The 16,973-nt window shown below is 36.8% G+C and overlaps 1 protein-coding gene across 1 annotated transcript in view; it reads right to left on the bottom strand.

The window, feature by feature from the left end:
- Positions 1–1,012: 1,012 nt before the first annotated feature.
- The window catches only part of LOC136879340 (zinc metalloproteinase nas-6-like), a 35,270-nt gene continuing 19,309 nt past the window's right edge, over positions 1,013–16,973 (bottom strand). Inside the window, exons 3-4 of the mRNA XM_068229078.1 lie at positions 12,266–12,450; positions 1,013–1,365 (exon numbers count right to left, since the gene is read on the bottom strand). Coding sequence (XP_068085179.1) covers positions 1,013–1,365; positions 12,266–12,450 — 538 coding nt within the window. The remainder of the gene's footprint in view (positions 1,366–12,265; positions 12,451–16,973) is intronic.

Here is a 16,973-nt window from a genome sequence, read left to right as displayed (position 1 = left end):
TAATTTCCATAAATGTATCAATTATTTGAGAAATATTTGTTAACATCAGGGTTAAAATTTGATAGCTGTCTGTTACTTGGTGTATGTTCTGTAAAATATACTAACAACAAATGTTTGAAGTTTCACATTTTTTGACTCAAAAGGTGAGGTATATAGGAGTGCCAAATGGATTAGACTGAACTTTCCTAAAGCTTATAATCTAATCCAGAATAATTCTACATGATCATCTTTCAGCTCATTACCACAAAATCAGCTGAAGGATATGAGGCTAGTGAATTTTTGACGGGAGACAAGGGAGACTGCTGGGACTATGAAATGATAGAGAATGATCTCAAATGAAACAACAAATGAATATAAATTAGGAATCTGTACAAATTACTTGGTATTGATTGTAAATGAAATGGCGTATGGCTTTAAGTGCCGGAAGTGTCTGAGGACATGTTCGATTCTCCAGGTGCAGGTCTTTTAATTTGACGCCCGTAGACGACCTGCGCTTCATGAAGAGGATGAAATGATGATGAAGATGACACAAACACCCAGTCCCCGTGCCAGCAAAATTAACCATTGATGGTTAAAATGACTGACCCTGCCGGGAATCGAACCCAGGATTCCTGTGACCAAAGGCCAGCACGCTAACCATTTAGCCATGGAGCCGGACGGTATTGACTGTGTGACCATCCAATGGAAATGGTTGGGAAGAAACAACTCTGATACTGAGGAAACATATGGACCAATGTATTGTGTTGTGATTTTGTTAAATGTAAAGGCAATTGACACAACAGTACTAGCTAGAAATAGCATATTATGAGGCAAATTGAATGCTGAGAAACATATAAAGAATGACCTAATTGCTCTCAGTTTATTTTAGGATTGCACACTACATTGTGTAGTTGCTGACCTTAGCTGTTTCCTTTAGCAAGTCTGGGCAAGGCTTGTGAATGAATTTTAAGATTTATATGTGTGCTATGTACTGTTTTGTTAGGCTTGTTTTCATGCTTTATTATTGGTTTCTTTAAAACTCCTGAGGTTTCTTTAATATTCTGATTTGATTTTGTTTTATTTTCTTGCAAATAGAATATAAAGGTAATTGCTGTTCTGGAGGCTTTACTATGAGGTCATTTCCTCGGTAGTATGGTGGTGAAGAGCAATTGTAGAGACGATTCAGCTTGGCCAGATCCACAGGTGAGAAACGAATCCTCTGTCCCATACGCTTCACAGCTGTGGCATCTCGAGGTTCTAATGTGAGGCTCTGATGGTCCTTGGAGAAGGCCATTGGACGGTAATGCATGACACTATCATAGTCATAGGGCATCTGCTGGTATTGTACTTCTGATTCTGGACGCTTCATGAAATTAGACTCGAGACCTAGAATACACAGATATTGAGGTAAATAAATGAAGACAGTCTCTACAATTCAGTGCTGTTGTAGTTCATTTGAAGTGATGAGCATAAAAGTGGCTCACCCCTCAGTGCAATGAGTTGACAGCTGTCATCTATTGTAAAGCTAACTCCTTAGTGTATTGGGTAAATTAGAATAGAATTGTTGTTATACTCCTCGCAAATTTCATGGTAACAAAGATAGTGCTTCACTGAAGGGAAAGAACTATCCATCTCTCATGACTTCTCCTCCTCCAACAGAGTGTAAGGTGTACTTGTTGCCAGCTATTGCACCATAGCAGACCAAGGCAAGTATGGTGGAAGTCCTTGAAGTTCTACAGGGGTAATCCATTCAAATGCTCTTATAAATAATTGCACTAAGATGGAAACATTTGGCATGGTAAACATTTAGAAAAAAACTGCTGGAAGAACATGTTTCATTTCACAAAAGGTATTTGGAACCACATGCTATTTTTAAAAAAATGAAAGATTAAAGATAGTCTCCTCAAGTATGTATCTCCAATGTATCAGCAGTTCTACAAAATCCTAAAACTATACTTTCAAGACAAGACACTTGAAATTTTTTGACACTAGCAAAACACGGGATGGAATTCAGTAACTTTTTGACAGACATTTCACAAACATTACATGAGTACTCTGCTTAGTTTAGTGGAATGAGGCAATGGAACACTCAACAGTAAATAAAGGCTTTGTGTTTGTGTTAGGCTATTTATTGTGCTCTGGTCTCCATGCTTCTATTAATTAATTTTTTCAAACTTCATATTCTGACATCATTGCTACTTTTCTACTTTGATAGTTAAGAGCAGAAATATGAAATTTTGTTACTATGTATTGTTAATATTTTTTATTTACGTAACGAAATTGCATAAATTGTATACTGTGAACTTGTGAGTTCTTTTGAAACATGTTTGATAACAATGGGGATCACTGGGGAGAAGAACGACAATGGCAGTGAAATTATTCTTGAGGAAGTAAAAAGGATGGTAATTAGACTAATAAACATTGCCATAAAGCAGCAGGGATACATGAAATTAAACATGAAATGGTGAAATATAGTGAGAAGACAGGGATGAAATGGCTTTATAGAGTAAGCAATAACTGGACCTGTTCTATAAACGAGAGAATATAAAGCATTGCAACAACTATTGAAAGTGTTCCATTAATCAGTATACCAGACAGAGTGTTCACAGGCATTTTGGAAAGAAAGGTGTGATCAATGGTAGCATGGGCGCCCATATGACAATTTGTAGTGGGGGGGATGGGGGGTGGTAGACCTGGGGGAATGTAGTATTTTTAACATTTTGGAAGATGAATGGTGGCAGAATAACACCCACGGTATCCCCTGCCTGTTGGTGGGGGGCGGTGCTACCACTTCTACGTAATACTGACTTTAAAATAATTTTCTACATTTGACTACATTATATTTTTGCCTTTCCCTGAGAGCTAGTGGGGGGGGGGGGGTGGCGGCCCCCGGGCATGGGCGCCCTTGACTGGTAGAGAGTAAGTTGGATGAAAACCAGTGTGGTTTCCAACTAAAGAGAGGCTGTCAGAACCAGGTTTTCAGTACGTGTGAAGTAATTGGAAAATATTGTGTGAGAAATAGACAGGAATAGACAGTTACATTTATGTTTAATAGATCTGTAAAAGGCATATGATGGAGTACCAAGGGAAAAGATGTTAAACGTTCAGGAGGATTACAGGTTTAGGGGTAGGTTATTATAGGCAGTCTGGAGGTCTGACCGTCTGCCTGCAGTGAGAAAGAATGGTAGAATGAGTGATTGATTGAAAGCAGTTTCAAGTGTTAGACAAGGCTGTAATCTTTCATCCTTATCGTTCACTGTACATGCGGATCAGTTGCACAAAGGTATAAAATGGCAGGGAAGGATTCTTTCTTTTTTCATTTTTCTTCTTCTTCTTTTTGCAATTTGCTTTATGTTGCACCATCTTATGGCAACAAAGGGATAGGAAAGGTCTAGGAATGGGAAGGAAGCCTCATGACATAAATTAAAGTACAACCCCAGTATTTGCCTGGTGTGGAAATGGGAAACCATGCGAAACCATTTTCACGGCTGCCGACAGTGGGATTTGAACCCACTATTTCGCTGAATGCAAGCTGATAGCTATGTGAAGGATAGTCTTGCGATTCAGTTACGTAGACATGTAGTAAACAGATGACTTGGTTTTAATGGCAGGCTGTGCTGAAAGCCTGCAGTCTAGTATTTATCATTATCATTACCAATACTGTGATGTTTGGGACATCACTGAATGTTTTTAATTATTGAACTATATATTTAATTGATAAGATATATATATTTAATCACTGATAGGTCAATTTAAATTAATATGTATATATATATATAGGGTTTTTATCATCCATTTCAATCATCATTTCATTTCTTTGTATCGCGGCTATAACGTATTCTGAACGAACAAATTATTGGGTAAAGTATTTCAACATCACGCATATTTATAACTTGCAGTAAATTTTCCAATAGCCGTTGTGAGGTGACCAGAGTCAGCAGGCTAATTTCAGCCCAGTTCCAGGAAAAGTACGTCATCGAGGTTACGAGAGATATTACCCTCTCCACCTCATGAAAAGACAGTTGATACATTATTAACACCCACTTTTCAAACTCAGCTTCAAGACGCTTTATTTCAGCGGGAAAGTTCAGCCTATGTGAATGAACGTAATGAAGCAACGTGATGGATGCACAGCTATACAAGGGAGAAGGGATGAGACCTCGAATCTTACTGGACCATGTGATAGGGCTGATGGAAGGAGACTTTTGAACCGATATATACCACCGACAAGGGCTGGAGAGGACACTAACATTCTCAGTCAGACTCTCATTCAGACTCACATTCAGATTCGTATTCGGAGATTCGGACATTCTGATTCTGATTCTCACGTTTGGAAGATACTCTTACTACGATTCTACGTCTACACATCGGAGAAGATTTTAACTTAGTTCACTTCGCATCTGAGTATATTCTACTCAAAAGTTACTCTCATTGGGACTTGTTATCTCAATGACGAGAGGTAGTCAACGGGAGACCGGTTCTGACTGGTATAGGGGAGCAGAGCTTTTATTATGAGTTTAGCTACGCTACTTTTCCGTAATAAGGAAGAATACAAGTGTATTCTCTCCATGAACATAACCCATGGTGGTTTTGCACTTAAAATTAGGACTCATTACGACTTTATGTAAGGAGTACAGTAGGAAGTGCTAAGGACAGGAAATGTGGATGTAGGACTGGAATTCAACAACAGATGAGGCAGCCTGTACGAGAGATCCACCCATCTTCAGCATCAAGACAACAGAGTCTACATTTGGTGAGCTTATGGCATAAGTTACTGCAAGTCTTCGCGCAACAGTTCATTTTCTTAAAGTTAATTTCATTCACTTTTTCTTTTGCTTCCGTAAGTTCAGATTTCGTTAATACGCCGTTACGTCACGTTTTCATCTTAATAAATAGCTGTTTTAATTTGTATTTTATGAAATGATTATTAATGATCCTTAAATTCCAAGTTAGTGTACTTAATGATTTGTGTTCCGTTCACCCCACCCCTGGGAGTTTTTTGAGTCTCATTACGTATTTTTATTTATTATTATTATTATTATTATTAATTATCTACTTTTGTTTTCAAGCCATAAGCTTGAAGACTGGCGCCCTTGGGATACTGTTTCTGGAGAAACAATGACATATCATTTATTTATTTCAATATTAAAGTGACCCGCCACGTTATAAATTTGTCATACATCTGTGGGCCAAGTGGGTACGTCACATATTGTCGCCACAACTGAGGGGCTCGTAAATTATTAAGTACTGGTATAGAAGGATAAAATCAGTAGCTTGGGGGTAACTGTTGTGTATCCACAGTATATTTTCTTGTGTGTTTGATTTTGGGGGTAACATGGCTGAGCTAGAGGAGAAAGACATGACGCTGCGTAGTGGACACGTGCTGAAGGGTAGTACTTTAAGTAATTCTAAGGAAGAGTTAGATAAATGTGTAGAGGAGGAAACTGATATTAGAAGCGAAGATAGTGAAGGGAATAAGAGTAGGAATGACGAAGTTACGTTAGATTCAGACGATAGTACGATGGGGGGCGAGGCGGAGGTTAGCCCTAACACTGAGGGTAATAATAATCAGTTACTTGAAATGATGCAGTTAATGTTAAGTAAGATAGAGGATAGTAAATCTGAAATAAAATATGAAATGGAACAAAATAAATCTGAAATAAAAAAGGAATTGGAACAAACTAAATCAGAAATTAAAAATGAAGTAGAACAAACTAAACGAGAATTAAGTAAGGCATTGAATGAACACAAGGTCGAAGCTAATAAAAGGATGGACGAACATAGAAAACAGTTACAAGAATTATTTAAGCAAAATGAAAGATTTAACAAGCAGATAGAGGAACAGAAAGAGACCACTAAGCAAAACAAACAAGAGGTAGAAAAGAAATTTGTAGAGCAGAGGAGTGAGTTGTTGGGATTAATGGAAAAAGAAAGCAACAACACTAGACAGGAGTTAGAGACACAGGTGACAAGTATTAAAAATAAAGTTGAGATCCAAAAGGAAGAAATAAAAGAATTTAAAGATCAGGTACAAAACAAGATCGATACCGTTAAGTGTATAATAGAAGACAACACTAGGGAACAAAGAGAAAAGTTTGCGATAGTAGAAGGCAATACAGTGGAAATTAAGACAGTGAAAGAAAAACAGAACACTGTAGTGAATGAAATTGAAAGAAGAGATAAAGATGTAGATAACCGCATAGCGATGGCAGAAGCACGCATACGACGAGAAGTAAGAGAAAGGCAAGGTAACACTGAGAGACAAAGTCATGGAGGGATTTACAGTAAGGAAATCGAATTACCGAAGTTCAATGGGAAACAAACTAACCCACTAGAATTTCTGAAAATAGTAGAAAAACGGTTTGGGAAACGGATTGAGGAAGGGTTTATGGACTGGGAAGAGGCGATCGACATTATTGATCATGCTTTTGTGGGAGAGACGCGTTCCTGGTTTTCAGTCTATAAAAGTAACATGAAAAGTCTGGAGGAATTTAAGACGAAGTTCACAGACAAATACTGGAACGAAAACGTTCAAAGCCGTGAAAGAGAAAGGGTAGTATTTGGGAAATTCAAACATAATGAATGTGTCTCTATGACTGAGTATTTTTTGTCACATGTTATGATTTGCCAGAATTTAGACGGAATCACGGCTGATTCAGATGTAGTCAGATTACTGTTACGACATTTTCCAGACAGGGTACGCGAAGCAGCGTGTATGCAAAGTATTAAAACTATTCAGGAAATGGAGCAGTTATTAGGGAGTTTTGATGCGCTAGGAAACATTGGGCATAGAACAGGAAACTCACATAATTTTGTTCCTCATAGTGAACCAAGGGACAATAGGAGACAGCCAAACTACGAGAATCGCAATCAGTTTCAGCCAAGGCATAACGGTAGGGGTGGCGCACCTGAAAATAGAACGGGAAATGCCCAACAAGTCAGAGGACAAGTTACTAACGAGCCAAGTGTAGGTACACGATCACAACTTTTAAACTAAATGCAGGCTGTAATGATGGGTCAGAATTCCAGCCTTACCAGGAAGTAGTTAGGAATTGTGTTATGAAACTATTGCCATATGACCTAGATGTTAAGGAAGACCTTATGTGTGAACCAGATAATAATTATTTAGATTCGGGTGATGAAGTGATTAATCCTGTGGTTCAATTAGAAGTTTGGGGGGCGTATGTTCACGCGTTAATTGATACTGGAAGTCAGAAATCATGTATTAGTTCAGAATGGTATGACTCTTTAGTTAAACAGGGTATTATGATGGAAGAGATGCCTGTTAAGTCTACATTCATTATTACAGCTGTTGGTAAAAAGTCGAAACAAATATGCAAGCAGGTTGCGGTGCCGATTTGTATAGAGGGTTTTATTTCAGTACAGGTATGTTTGGTTATTCCTCACCTTGTATTTGATCTCATCTTGGGATGTGACTGGCTGACTTTAAAATCGGCTCAGCTAGATTACGATGATGCAACGGTAAATCTGAAGTGGGATAATAAGTATGTCAAACTCGAACTGAAAAATGAAATTCAGAGGAAAACGAATGTTTGTACTATGTGGAGTGTTATTGAGGTTTCTAGATATAAGGAGAAACCCAGTGAGGGGTTTAATTTATGCCAGTTGTGGTTGAAAGAGGATCAGAAGGATGCCTTATTTGAAGCTGCGAGTAACAGTAAATTAGAGGAAGTCCAGAGGGACGAATTGTTGGCAGTGTTATGTGAACACGCTGAGATTTTTTCTAAGAAACCCGGTAAAACACATGTTTATGAACATTCTTTTTCAGTGCTGGATGACAGTCCTTTCAGCGGGCCACGGTATGCTATCCCACACAAATATGCCAAGGCAGTTGACGATCAGATACAAGCTATGTTAGCTGATGGGATAATTGAAGTGTCTAATAGCCAGTATGTAAATTCTTTAATCGTTGTGCCTAAGAGTGATGGGAGCGTTAGAATTTGCATTGATGGGAGAGATATGAATAGACGTATTTGTACTGACCAGTTAAAATCACAGACTATTGAAGAGTTAATTCAGGGCTTTGAGGGTAAAAAATGGTTTTCATCTGTTGATTTAAGAAGTAGTTTTTGGCAGATTTGTTTGAGAGTAGAGGACAGGCCTCTGACGGCATTTAGTCATAGGTACAGCTTGTATCAGTTTCAGCGCGTTCCCTACGGGACGAAGACAAGTTCTGCAGCCTTAATTAGAGCATTAAATATTGCATTAGGTGATGAGTCAGGTGATTTCGCCACGGTTTTTATTGATTATATGGCTGGAGTTTTATATCAAGGACCTTATCGTATACATAAGAAACTAGGACCTTGTGCTTATAAATTATCTGACGGCGATTGCATTTTAATGGGTACGTACAACATTAGAAGTTTACGTAAATATATTACGAGTCTGGGGGATTTTCCATAGTGCTGGAATATAGGTCAGTGAGCCAGGCAACGCTTATCTCTTATATAATATACACCTGTCGCAGCGTGGAGTGACTGCTCTCTGGTAGGTGGAGTTTCCCAAGTTTTGTTTTGCTTGCTACACGATGTGTGTATACGATTGACACGAGTTCATTACCAGGGTTACGTCTGTTCTCTTTACGTAATGCCATGTATGGGTAATCTAGTATTTGATTTTATATAACGAGGATCATTAATATTGCAGTTTAAAATTTGTAAATTCCCCGTAGACTATATTATGTCTTCATAAAGACTTGCAATAATTTTACCCTAGGCTAAAACCACGTGAATGTGTTAGCGTGTGTGAAGTGATAGTCATACAGCAAGAACGTATAAACACTTGAAAGAGTAATACGATGCATTTTGTTTGTGTAAATTTTGTACAGATCTAAATTGAATTGTCAAGTATTGCATACACTGGATTGATAAAATCAGCAAGAGGTGACGAACATTTGAGAAAGTGAGACATCAGAAACTCGCTAAGTTGTAATATTGTGTTTTAATGGAAATTTTGAAGTGTTATATATTATCTGTTATTAAGTTGTAGGTGGAATCATCAAGTTGTAATTTTGTAAAATAGTGTTGTGTTGTATACAGTAATGAATGAATGTACAGTTGTTTTGGAAACAAGTGTAACGTAAGTGGCAATGTGTGGGTGTGAGCCCTCAACGAAGTACTACTTGTTTCAGGCTCAGAGGGGCAAATGTGATGTTTGGGACATCACTGAATGTTTTTAATTATTGAACTATATATTTAATTGATAAGATGTATATATTTAATCACTGATAGGTCAATTTAAATTAATATGTATATATATATATATAGGGTTTTTATCATCCATTTCAATCATCATTTCATTTCTTTGTATCGCGGCTATAACGTATTCTGAACGAACAAATTATTGGGTAAAGTATTTCAACATCACGCATATTTATAACTTGCAGTAAATTTTCCAATAGCCGTTGTGAGGTGACCAGAGTCAGCAGGCTAATTTCAGCCCAGTTCCAGGAAAAGTACGTCATCGAGGTTACGAGAGATATTACCCTCTCCACCTCATGAAAAGACAGTTGATACATTATTAACACCCACTTTTCAAACTCAGCTTCAAGACGCTTTATTTCAGCGGGAAAGTTCAGCCTATGTGAATGAACGTAATGAAGCAACGTGATGGATGCACAGCTATACAAGGGAGAAGGGATGAGACCTCGAATCTTACTGGACCATGTGATAGGGCTGATGGAAGGAGACTTTTGAACCGATATATACCACCGACAAGGGCTGGAGAGGACACTAACATTCTCAGTCAGACTCTCATTCAGACTCACATTCAGATTCGTATTCGGAGATTCGGACATTCTGATTCTGATTCTCACGTTTGGAAGATACTCTTACTACGATTCTACGTCTACACATCGGAGAAGATTTTAACTTAGTTCACTTCGCATCTGAGTATATTCTACTCAAAAGTTACTCTCATTGGGACTTGTTATCTCAATGACGAGAGGTAGTCAACGGGAGACCGGTTCTGACTGGTATAGGGGAGCAGAGCTTTTATTATGAGTTTAGCTACGCTACTTTTCCGTAATAAGGAAGAATACAAGTGTATTCTCTCCATGAACATAACCCATGGTGGTTTTGCACTTAAAATTAGGACTCATTACGACTTTATGTAAGGAGTACAGTAGGAAGTGCTAAGGACAGGAAATGTGGATGTAGGACTGGAATTCAACAACAGATGAGGCAGCCTGTACGAGAGATCCACCCATCTTCAGCATCAAGACAACAGAGTCTACATTTGGTGAGCTTATGGCATAAGTTACTGCAAGTCTTCGCGCAACAGTTCATTTTCTTAAAGTTAATTTCATTCACTTTTTCTTTTGCTTCCGTAAGTTCAGATTTCGTTAATACGCCGTTACGTCACGTTTTCATCTTAATAAATAGCTGTTTTAATTTGTATTTTATGAAATGATTATTAATTATCCTTAAATTCCAAGTTAGTGTACTTAATGATTTGTGTTCCGTTCACCCCACCCCTGGGAGTTTTTTGAGTCTCATTACGTATTTTTATTTATTATTATTATTATTATTATTATTATTATTAATTATCTACTTTTGTTTTCAAGCCATAAGCTTGAAGACTGGCGCCCTTGGGATACTGTTTCTGGAGAAACAATGACATATCATTTATTTATTTCAATATTAAAGTGACCCGCCACGTTATAAATTTGTCATACATCTGTGGGCCAAGTGGGTACGTCACAATACTAAGGTGATGTCAGTAAGTAAAAAACCTAAGGATATTGATTACCAGGTCAGGAATACAATACTGGAGCATGTGGATAATTTCAAATCCTCAGAATGCATATTCTTCCAGAATTGTAGTACACTAAATGAAATTGAATCAAGGTGCAACTGAGCTGGCAGTTGCAATCAGTGGGATTCTTTAAGAAAGAAGCGAGTTCTCAGATGAAACAATCTTTACTTTGCTGTACAGAAGTGAAAGCTGAATAGACTCAGGATACTTCATTGATAATTTGGAAGTAACAGACATGAGAGTAGCAAGAATGATTGCTGGTACAAACCAGTGGGAATAATGGCAAGAGGGTACTTGGAATGAGGAGATAAGGCTATGTTTGAAAGAAACTCGATGGATGAAGTGTTGTGTATAAACATGCTCAGTGGTGAGGACGTGTGAGACTAATGGAGGAGGTTAGGTAACCTAGAAGAATACCAGGCTAGGCCATGGAATGTAAGAGAAGTAGAGGTAGACCAAGATGACGATGGTTAGATTAAGGTTTTAATTATTTAATATAAGAGCTGTGGTACTAAAAGAGGCTACAGAGCTAGTTGCAAATAGAGGATTATGCAGTCATTTAATTAATTCACAGAAGCTAGCAAACTGAACACTGAAAGGCATAAGGAAGATGTATGTATATATATATATATATATATATATTTTTTTTTTACCATTTATTCACAACATGCCCCATTTCATGACAGTAATACTACATGCTTGAGTAATCATATTACAAATGTAAATTAATTTTCTAATGACATGCGAGATACATTCTTAATTTGATGGCTGTTATGATGTACATAAGCAAACAAAATAATAATGTTCACAGTTGTTCAAATACAATTGAATTAGTGAAACATAAGAACTGTTTAAAATAATTTTTGACCTACCTACCTTTTTCTCACTGGCCATGACTCTGTATCTCAAATATATTGAATTACAATGCTTCTTTCAATTTTAGTAATTCACAATGAAATAATAAATGTTCAACAGTTTTATCACTGGCATTACACAGACATATATGAGACTACCTAAAATTATAAAACAATGAAAACAATCTCTTAATTTTCCATGACCCCGTTACCATTGCGGTGAAATTTGGCGTTAAATAAATAAATAAATAAATAAATAAATAAATAAATAAATATGTATGCATGTACATATGTACATATGTACCTAATTAATAAACAGAATCACCAGCAATTTATGTAAAATTCGTCTCGTTGAACATGATAACAATAAAATAAGGCCTTATGGATGATATAAAAAAATGTAGGTCTGTACAGATATTTTTTTCTTTTACAGAAACACAAAAACCTTCAATACTCAAGAACTTCAAAGTGAGGATTGGCCCTCCATTACATACACCATTTCATTTAATCTGACATCATAATAATATATTGACAAATTACCTAACTACATGAAGTGATTGCTTCTCATTTACAAATCCTCAACACGAACAAAGAATATATACTGATTTGATAAGAGTCTTTGCAGAAGAGAAAGCTGTGCTTTATACAGACTTTACCTGGTGCTATGTTATCCCAGTGGACTGTCACAAAGTTGTCCCTGTCAGGTCTTGTATGCTCATGCCAGAAGCCCAGAGCATGGAGAAATTCATGCTGGATTGTCCCTTGTCGCTGACAGCCAGGATAGCTCAGGAAGAGATCAATACCAGAGCTAGTTGGATGAAACCCCACTGGTGAAGCACACCTAACACAAGAGTTTTATGATTATACATTGAAAGTGATGCACAAAACCACAAAAGAATCAGTGCCTAAAAAATGGTAAAATTGAAATACAACTTTCCTTGTAAAAGAAGCCTAGTGTAGGTTTCCATGACTCGTGTTAAAATTTACGGTACTGATTACTGATCCATAAGATACAAGACAGAAAAACTGTATTTGTAATATAAAGAAATAAAGCAAAGCTGCTCCATGCGGAGATGCACTAATACAGAGTGTACTGATCAGTTGTAACAAATAACAATACCATTGTTATTACATTAAATTTAGCTTCCTGTCCAGCTGTGTACCTGCCCGTGGATTTCAACTAACTCTCTGATGAGCTAAAAACTTGAAAATTTGCATATAAAATTTCTATAAAGCATAATTTTTTGTAAAAAAGCTAAAAGTGCCAAAATAGCAGTTGCATAAATAATGTAATAATATTTCACTCTGTCTCATCCCGCATTTTAGAGGGTGAGGTAAAGACATACTTAACTGAGAAGTCCCTCACACCATCAGAAATGATTCCCCATGAACTTTGAAAACTTGTTCAAAAATAAAAGTTTTAAGAAATGTTAAAAGAGAGTATTTTAAGAAATAGTCTATGCAATAGTTTTGTGCAAATCTATTACAGAACTATTTAAAATAGTTTTAATTGAGTCTGCCTTGTCAATACACCTTATAATGATAAAAACTATTTATTTTACCATACATGTTTCGGGAAAATCATCCATTCCCTTCATCAGTGATATCAGTGATGGATGATTTTCCCAAAGCATGTATGGTGAAATAAATAGTTTTCTATCATTATAAAGTGTATTGACAAGGCGGACTCAAGTAAAACTATTTTAAATAGTTCTGTAATAGATTCAGACAAGTCAATAAAGGATCAAACATAATACTTATTATGGTTAAGTTTATCAAAGTTTTGTGCTGCGATGTCTTGTTGAACCCAAAGTTATCTTTTACTGTGTTTATAATTTCATTCTTTCTTCTTTACTTTTTTATTTGTGTTATCAAGTCAGCAGATAGCAGAGCATGGTTTTGTGAATGAAGGATTAGTAGATGGTAACTGACCCAAACTAACCTTAAAATTAGGTAAGATTTTAAATTTACTTTAAAACATTCTAAGTTTCTTTTATTTTTGTTCTTTCCTTTCATGATGATTCGAGCAGTTCCTACTCCTTCTCATTTGAGAAAGGCAGAATTAATCTATGAACTCCAGATTTGTAACGTAAATCCCACAAGGACTGTTAGGGACAATATGATTTCATTAGCTTCTTCTCTTAACCTACCAGTGACTGTTCCTGAGCTAACTGCAGATGAAATGGGTGAGTCTTTGGCCATGATTAACGATAAATTTCCTCAGTTTAGTGCTATAATTTTGTTTCTTCATTCTTCTGAGCCCTCTGATAATCAATTAATGCAGGTTAAAGGTCAATTACAGCATTACATGGATCGTATCTGGGATTTGTTGTCTCTTAATTTGCCAGAAAATGAGCGTCAGGAGTGCGAATTCTTGTTGACATCATTTTCTGAATTATTTGATAAAATTGTAAGTTTGCTTGAAGGGCATGATTTGTCTAGTTCAATATCTGGTGTGCAAGTCCCTTTTGTTCCGCAAATAAGTGAGTGTTACTCCAGAATCTATTTCTACAGCTTCTCAAGCTGTTACTTCAAGCGTTTCACTATCTTGCGAATCCTCTTTGCCTACCTTTTCTCAAGCATGTACAGTGGTCACAACTGCTAAAGATGTTATTCAGGAATATTGTCCTAACTTTTCACATGTAGGTAATATTGCTACTTCTAGTTATGTCACTCAGATGTTCAATCCTAGTATTACTCGAGTGTACAATTCTAATATGGGTAACGTTTCCCAAGTTTCTCCTTCCGCTTTCTTTTCGAGTGCTTCTGTGTCTATAACTTACACATGCAATGTGTCTTCTGCACATGTTGGCATGCCAGGCAATATTTCAATGGCACCTACTATTTGTAACTCTACCGTTTCTCAGTGTCAACCTACCTTTGCTGTACAACCTGCTTCTCATACAATAGTGCAAAACTATTCTCCTATCCAAGTGCCATCTGTACCAAGTGTTCCTTTAGATTGTATAACCCCTAAGCAAGTAGACAATGCCCCTATACTTTCTCAAATTTGTGAAAACTTTTCGCAGATGAGAGTTTCTGTGCCTATTACTGATGCTAGTCCTAACCTCATTTTCAGTGCTCCATCCTTTTCTCAAGTGCGCTCGAATCATGGTCATTATGCTGCTGTAATTACTTCTCAGGACCATCCTAGTCCTTCCCAAGTACCTTCTACCCCTACCTTTTCCCAGATTTTCTCCAATTTATCTCATCTATTGACAGCTGTGTTTAAAGGAGTGTCTAAATTTTCTGCCAATTGTATTGATGAGGTTATTTCTTTCCTTTGTTTTTTAATGGAATTTAATGATCAGGCTATTGTTTATATTTTGAATAATGATCACATTTTTCAAATCTGATATCCAAATGTATCTCAAGCTCTTTCTGAGCATATCATTAGAACTAATTCTGAGAGATGGACTGTTGATCAGTTTCATGTGCATGTACTTGAATTCTTGATTCCTTCTCGTGCCTTGTCTTTGTTGGTGCAGAAACACTATTTTAGAGTTCAGCATTTGAATGAATCCTTGTCAGAGTATATTCAGGATATTAAATTCAATGCTAGGATTTTTATGTTTAATTATTTTGAATTCCAAATGGTTGCCAGCATTGTTGAGGGTCTTGCTCCTAACTATTGGCCATATCTTGCTCTTTCACCACGACCAGCAACTTCTGCTGAATTGGAAGTTATTACCATTTCTGCCGAAGGTAATTTGTGAAACGGTGTGTACCTACATGTTCAGTTCTGGAAGCACATTTTCTCTTGCGCAAATGAAGACTTTTCTCGAACACTTATCACTATGTCAGCAAGAACAAAGAGGAGACTTTTGATAGGAGAAAATAAGAGTTAATGTAATTGGTGAATGTGAAAGTTGAAGGGAAATTCTCAATTCTCATCGGTTCTCTTTGGTGGTTGCACCATTTCCTGTTTCTGGAGCTTACCCCGCTCCTTCGGTGGGAGTGAGGTAGTATCTGGGTCTTTGATCATCTGACCATCGTAGTGAGCGGTCATGCTCCTCCTTCGGTCCCCTCGTGGGAAAACCTGGTCTTAGGGTAAGCACTGTTTCTATGTTTATTTCGGTTTTCAACTTCATTTAAATATAATAATTCCTTTTCTTACGCAGGAGTTTATCCTCGAGTTTCATGTTCATCGCTACATTTGTCAAAGTGATTTAGCTTTCCAGCTAAGATCTTGTAACTTTGCTTCAGAGGCAATACCTTTTATCTTAACTTTGTAGCTTATAATGCATTTATCCCTCAGGTTTGCCTCCCCGTATTTCTGTGTTGCGTTACATAAGTACTGAAAATCTATGCACATTACCTGAAGTATTTTAGGTAGTGATGCAAGTTTTCTGTACCTCTGTGTTTGCTTTTATTTCTACATTTGAGTAGATTGGGATTAGCCCTCATTTTAATCATCATGTATCATTGAATAGTCTTTCTATGGATTCAAAATCTGTGATAAACTTTTTTTTAGTGCTTTGCACATGTCTGCAGGTGCAGTTAACACTTAAATTTACCTTTGTAAAGATCTTTCTATTTTGAGTTTTTGATTTGTTCCTTTTATTTTCAATTTTTGATTTGTTTCCTTAAATGTGTGTAATCCAAGGGCACTACCCTATACATTTTCTTTCTGTGCAAAAGGCTACGTTCCATTACCTCTCGGGGTTCCATGCTGCTTTCCCCATCAAATCTGTAGATGTCATGTTTCCTAACCTGTTTCTTTACGTTTTGTGCTGCGATGTTTTGTTGAACCTTAAGATTTCTTTTACTATGTTTAAATAATTTCATTCTTTATTCTTTATTATTTTGTTTATTTGTGTAATCAAGCCAGTTACAGTTGTGATAGTACATATCACACCCTCTCAGTGTACTCACAACTAAGAGATATCATTATTATTATTATTATTATTATTATTATTATTATTATTATTATTATTATTATTATTATTATTATATAATTCACTGGGGGCATCAAGGACCACGTTAAGTCTTGTTGCATTTGACACTGAACTTGGCCTTCTTTAGAGCCCAAATTTCCCTCATTCTTTGTGAGTGGGCCTGCTTACTCTCCTCTGTCCAAGGGACACCGTGTCTTCTCTTCGGTTGCTCGTCTCGGTTTAGCCCGTTCGTCAATATTTTCTTGCGGAAGAGATCTCTGTTAAGGGCGTCTTCAGCTGAGATATGTAGCATTTGCAGGTCTTCTTTGGTATTTCTAAACCAGGGAATTGTGGTTTTGGGGTTTGAATAAAAAAAGTGAAAGATTTCTTTAGTTAACTTTCTTCCGTCCATTCTTTTCAGATGACCGTAAAATCAAGCCCGTCTTTTTCTGATTGTGTCGGTAATTTTCTCTATTTTGCTGTAGAC

The sequence above is a fragment of the Anabrus simplex genome, chromosome 8, assembly GCF_040414725.1.
Source record: "Anabrus simplex isolate iqAnaSimp1 chromosome 8, ASM4041472v1, whole genome shotgun sequence".
Lineage (NCBI taxonomy): Eukaryota > Metazoa > Arthropoda > Insecta > Orthoptera > Tettigoniidae > Anabrus > Anabrus simplex.
The sequence above is the reverse complement of the archived record's forward strand: the minus strand, read 5'-3'. Positions and strand labels throughout refer to the sequence as shown.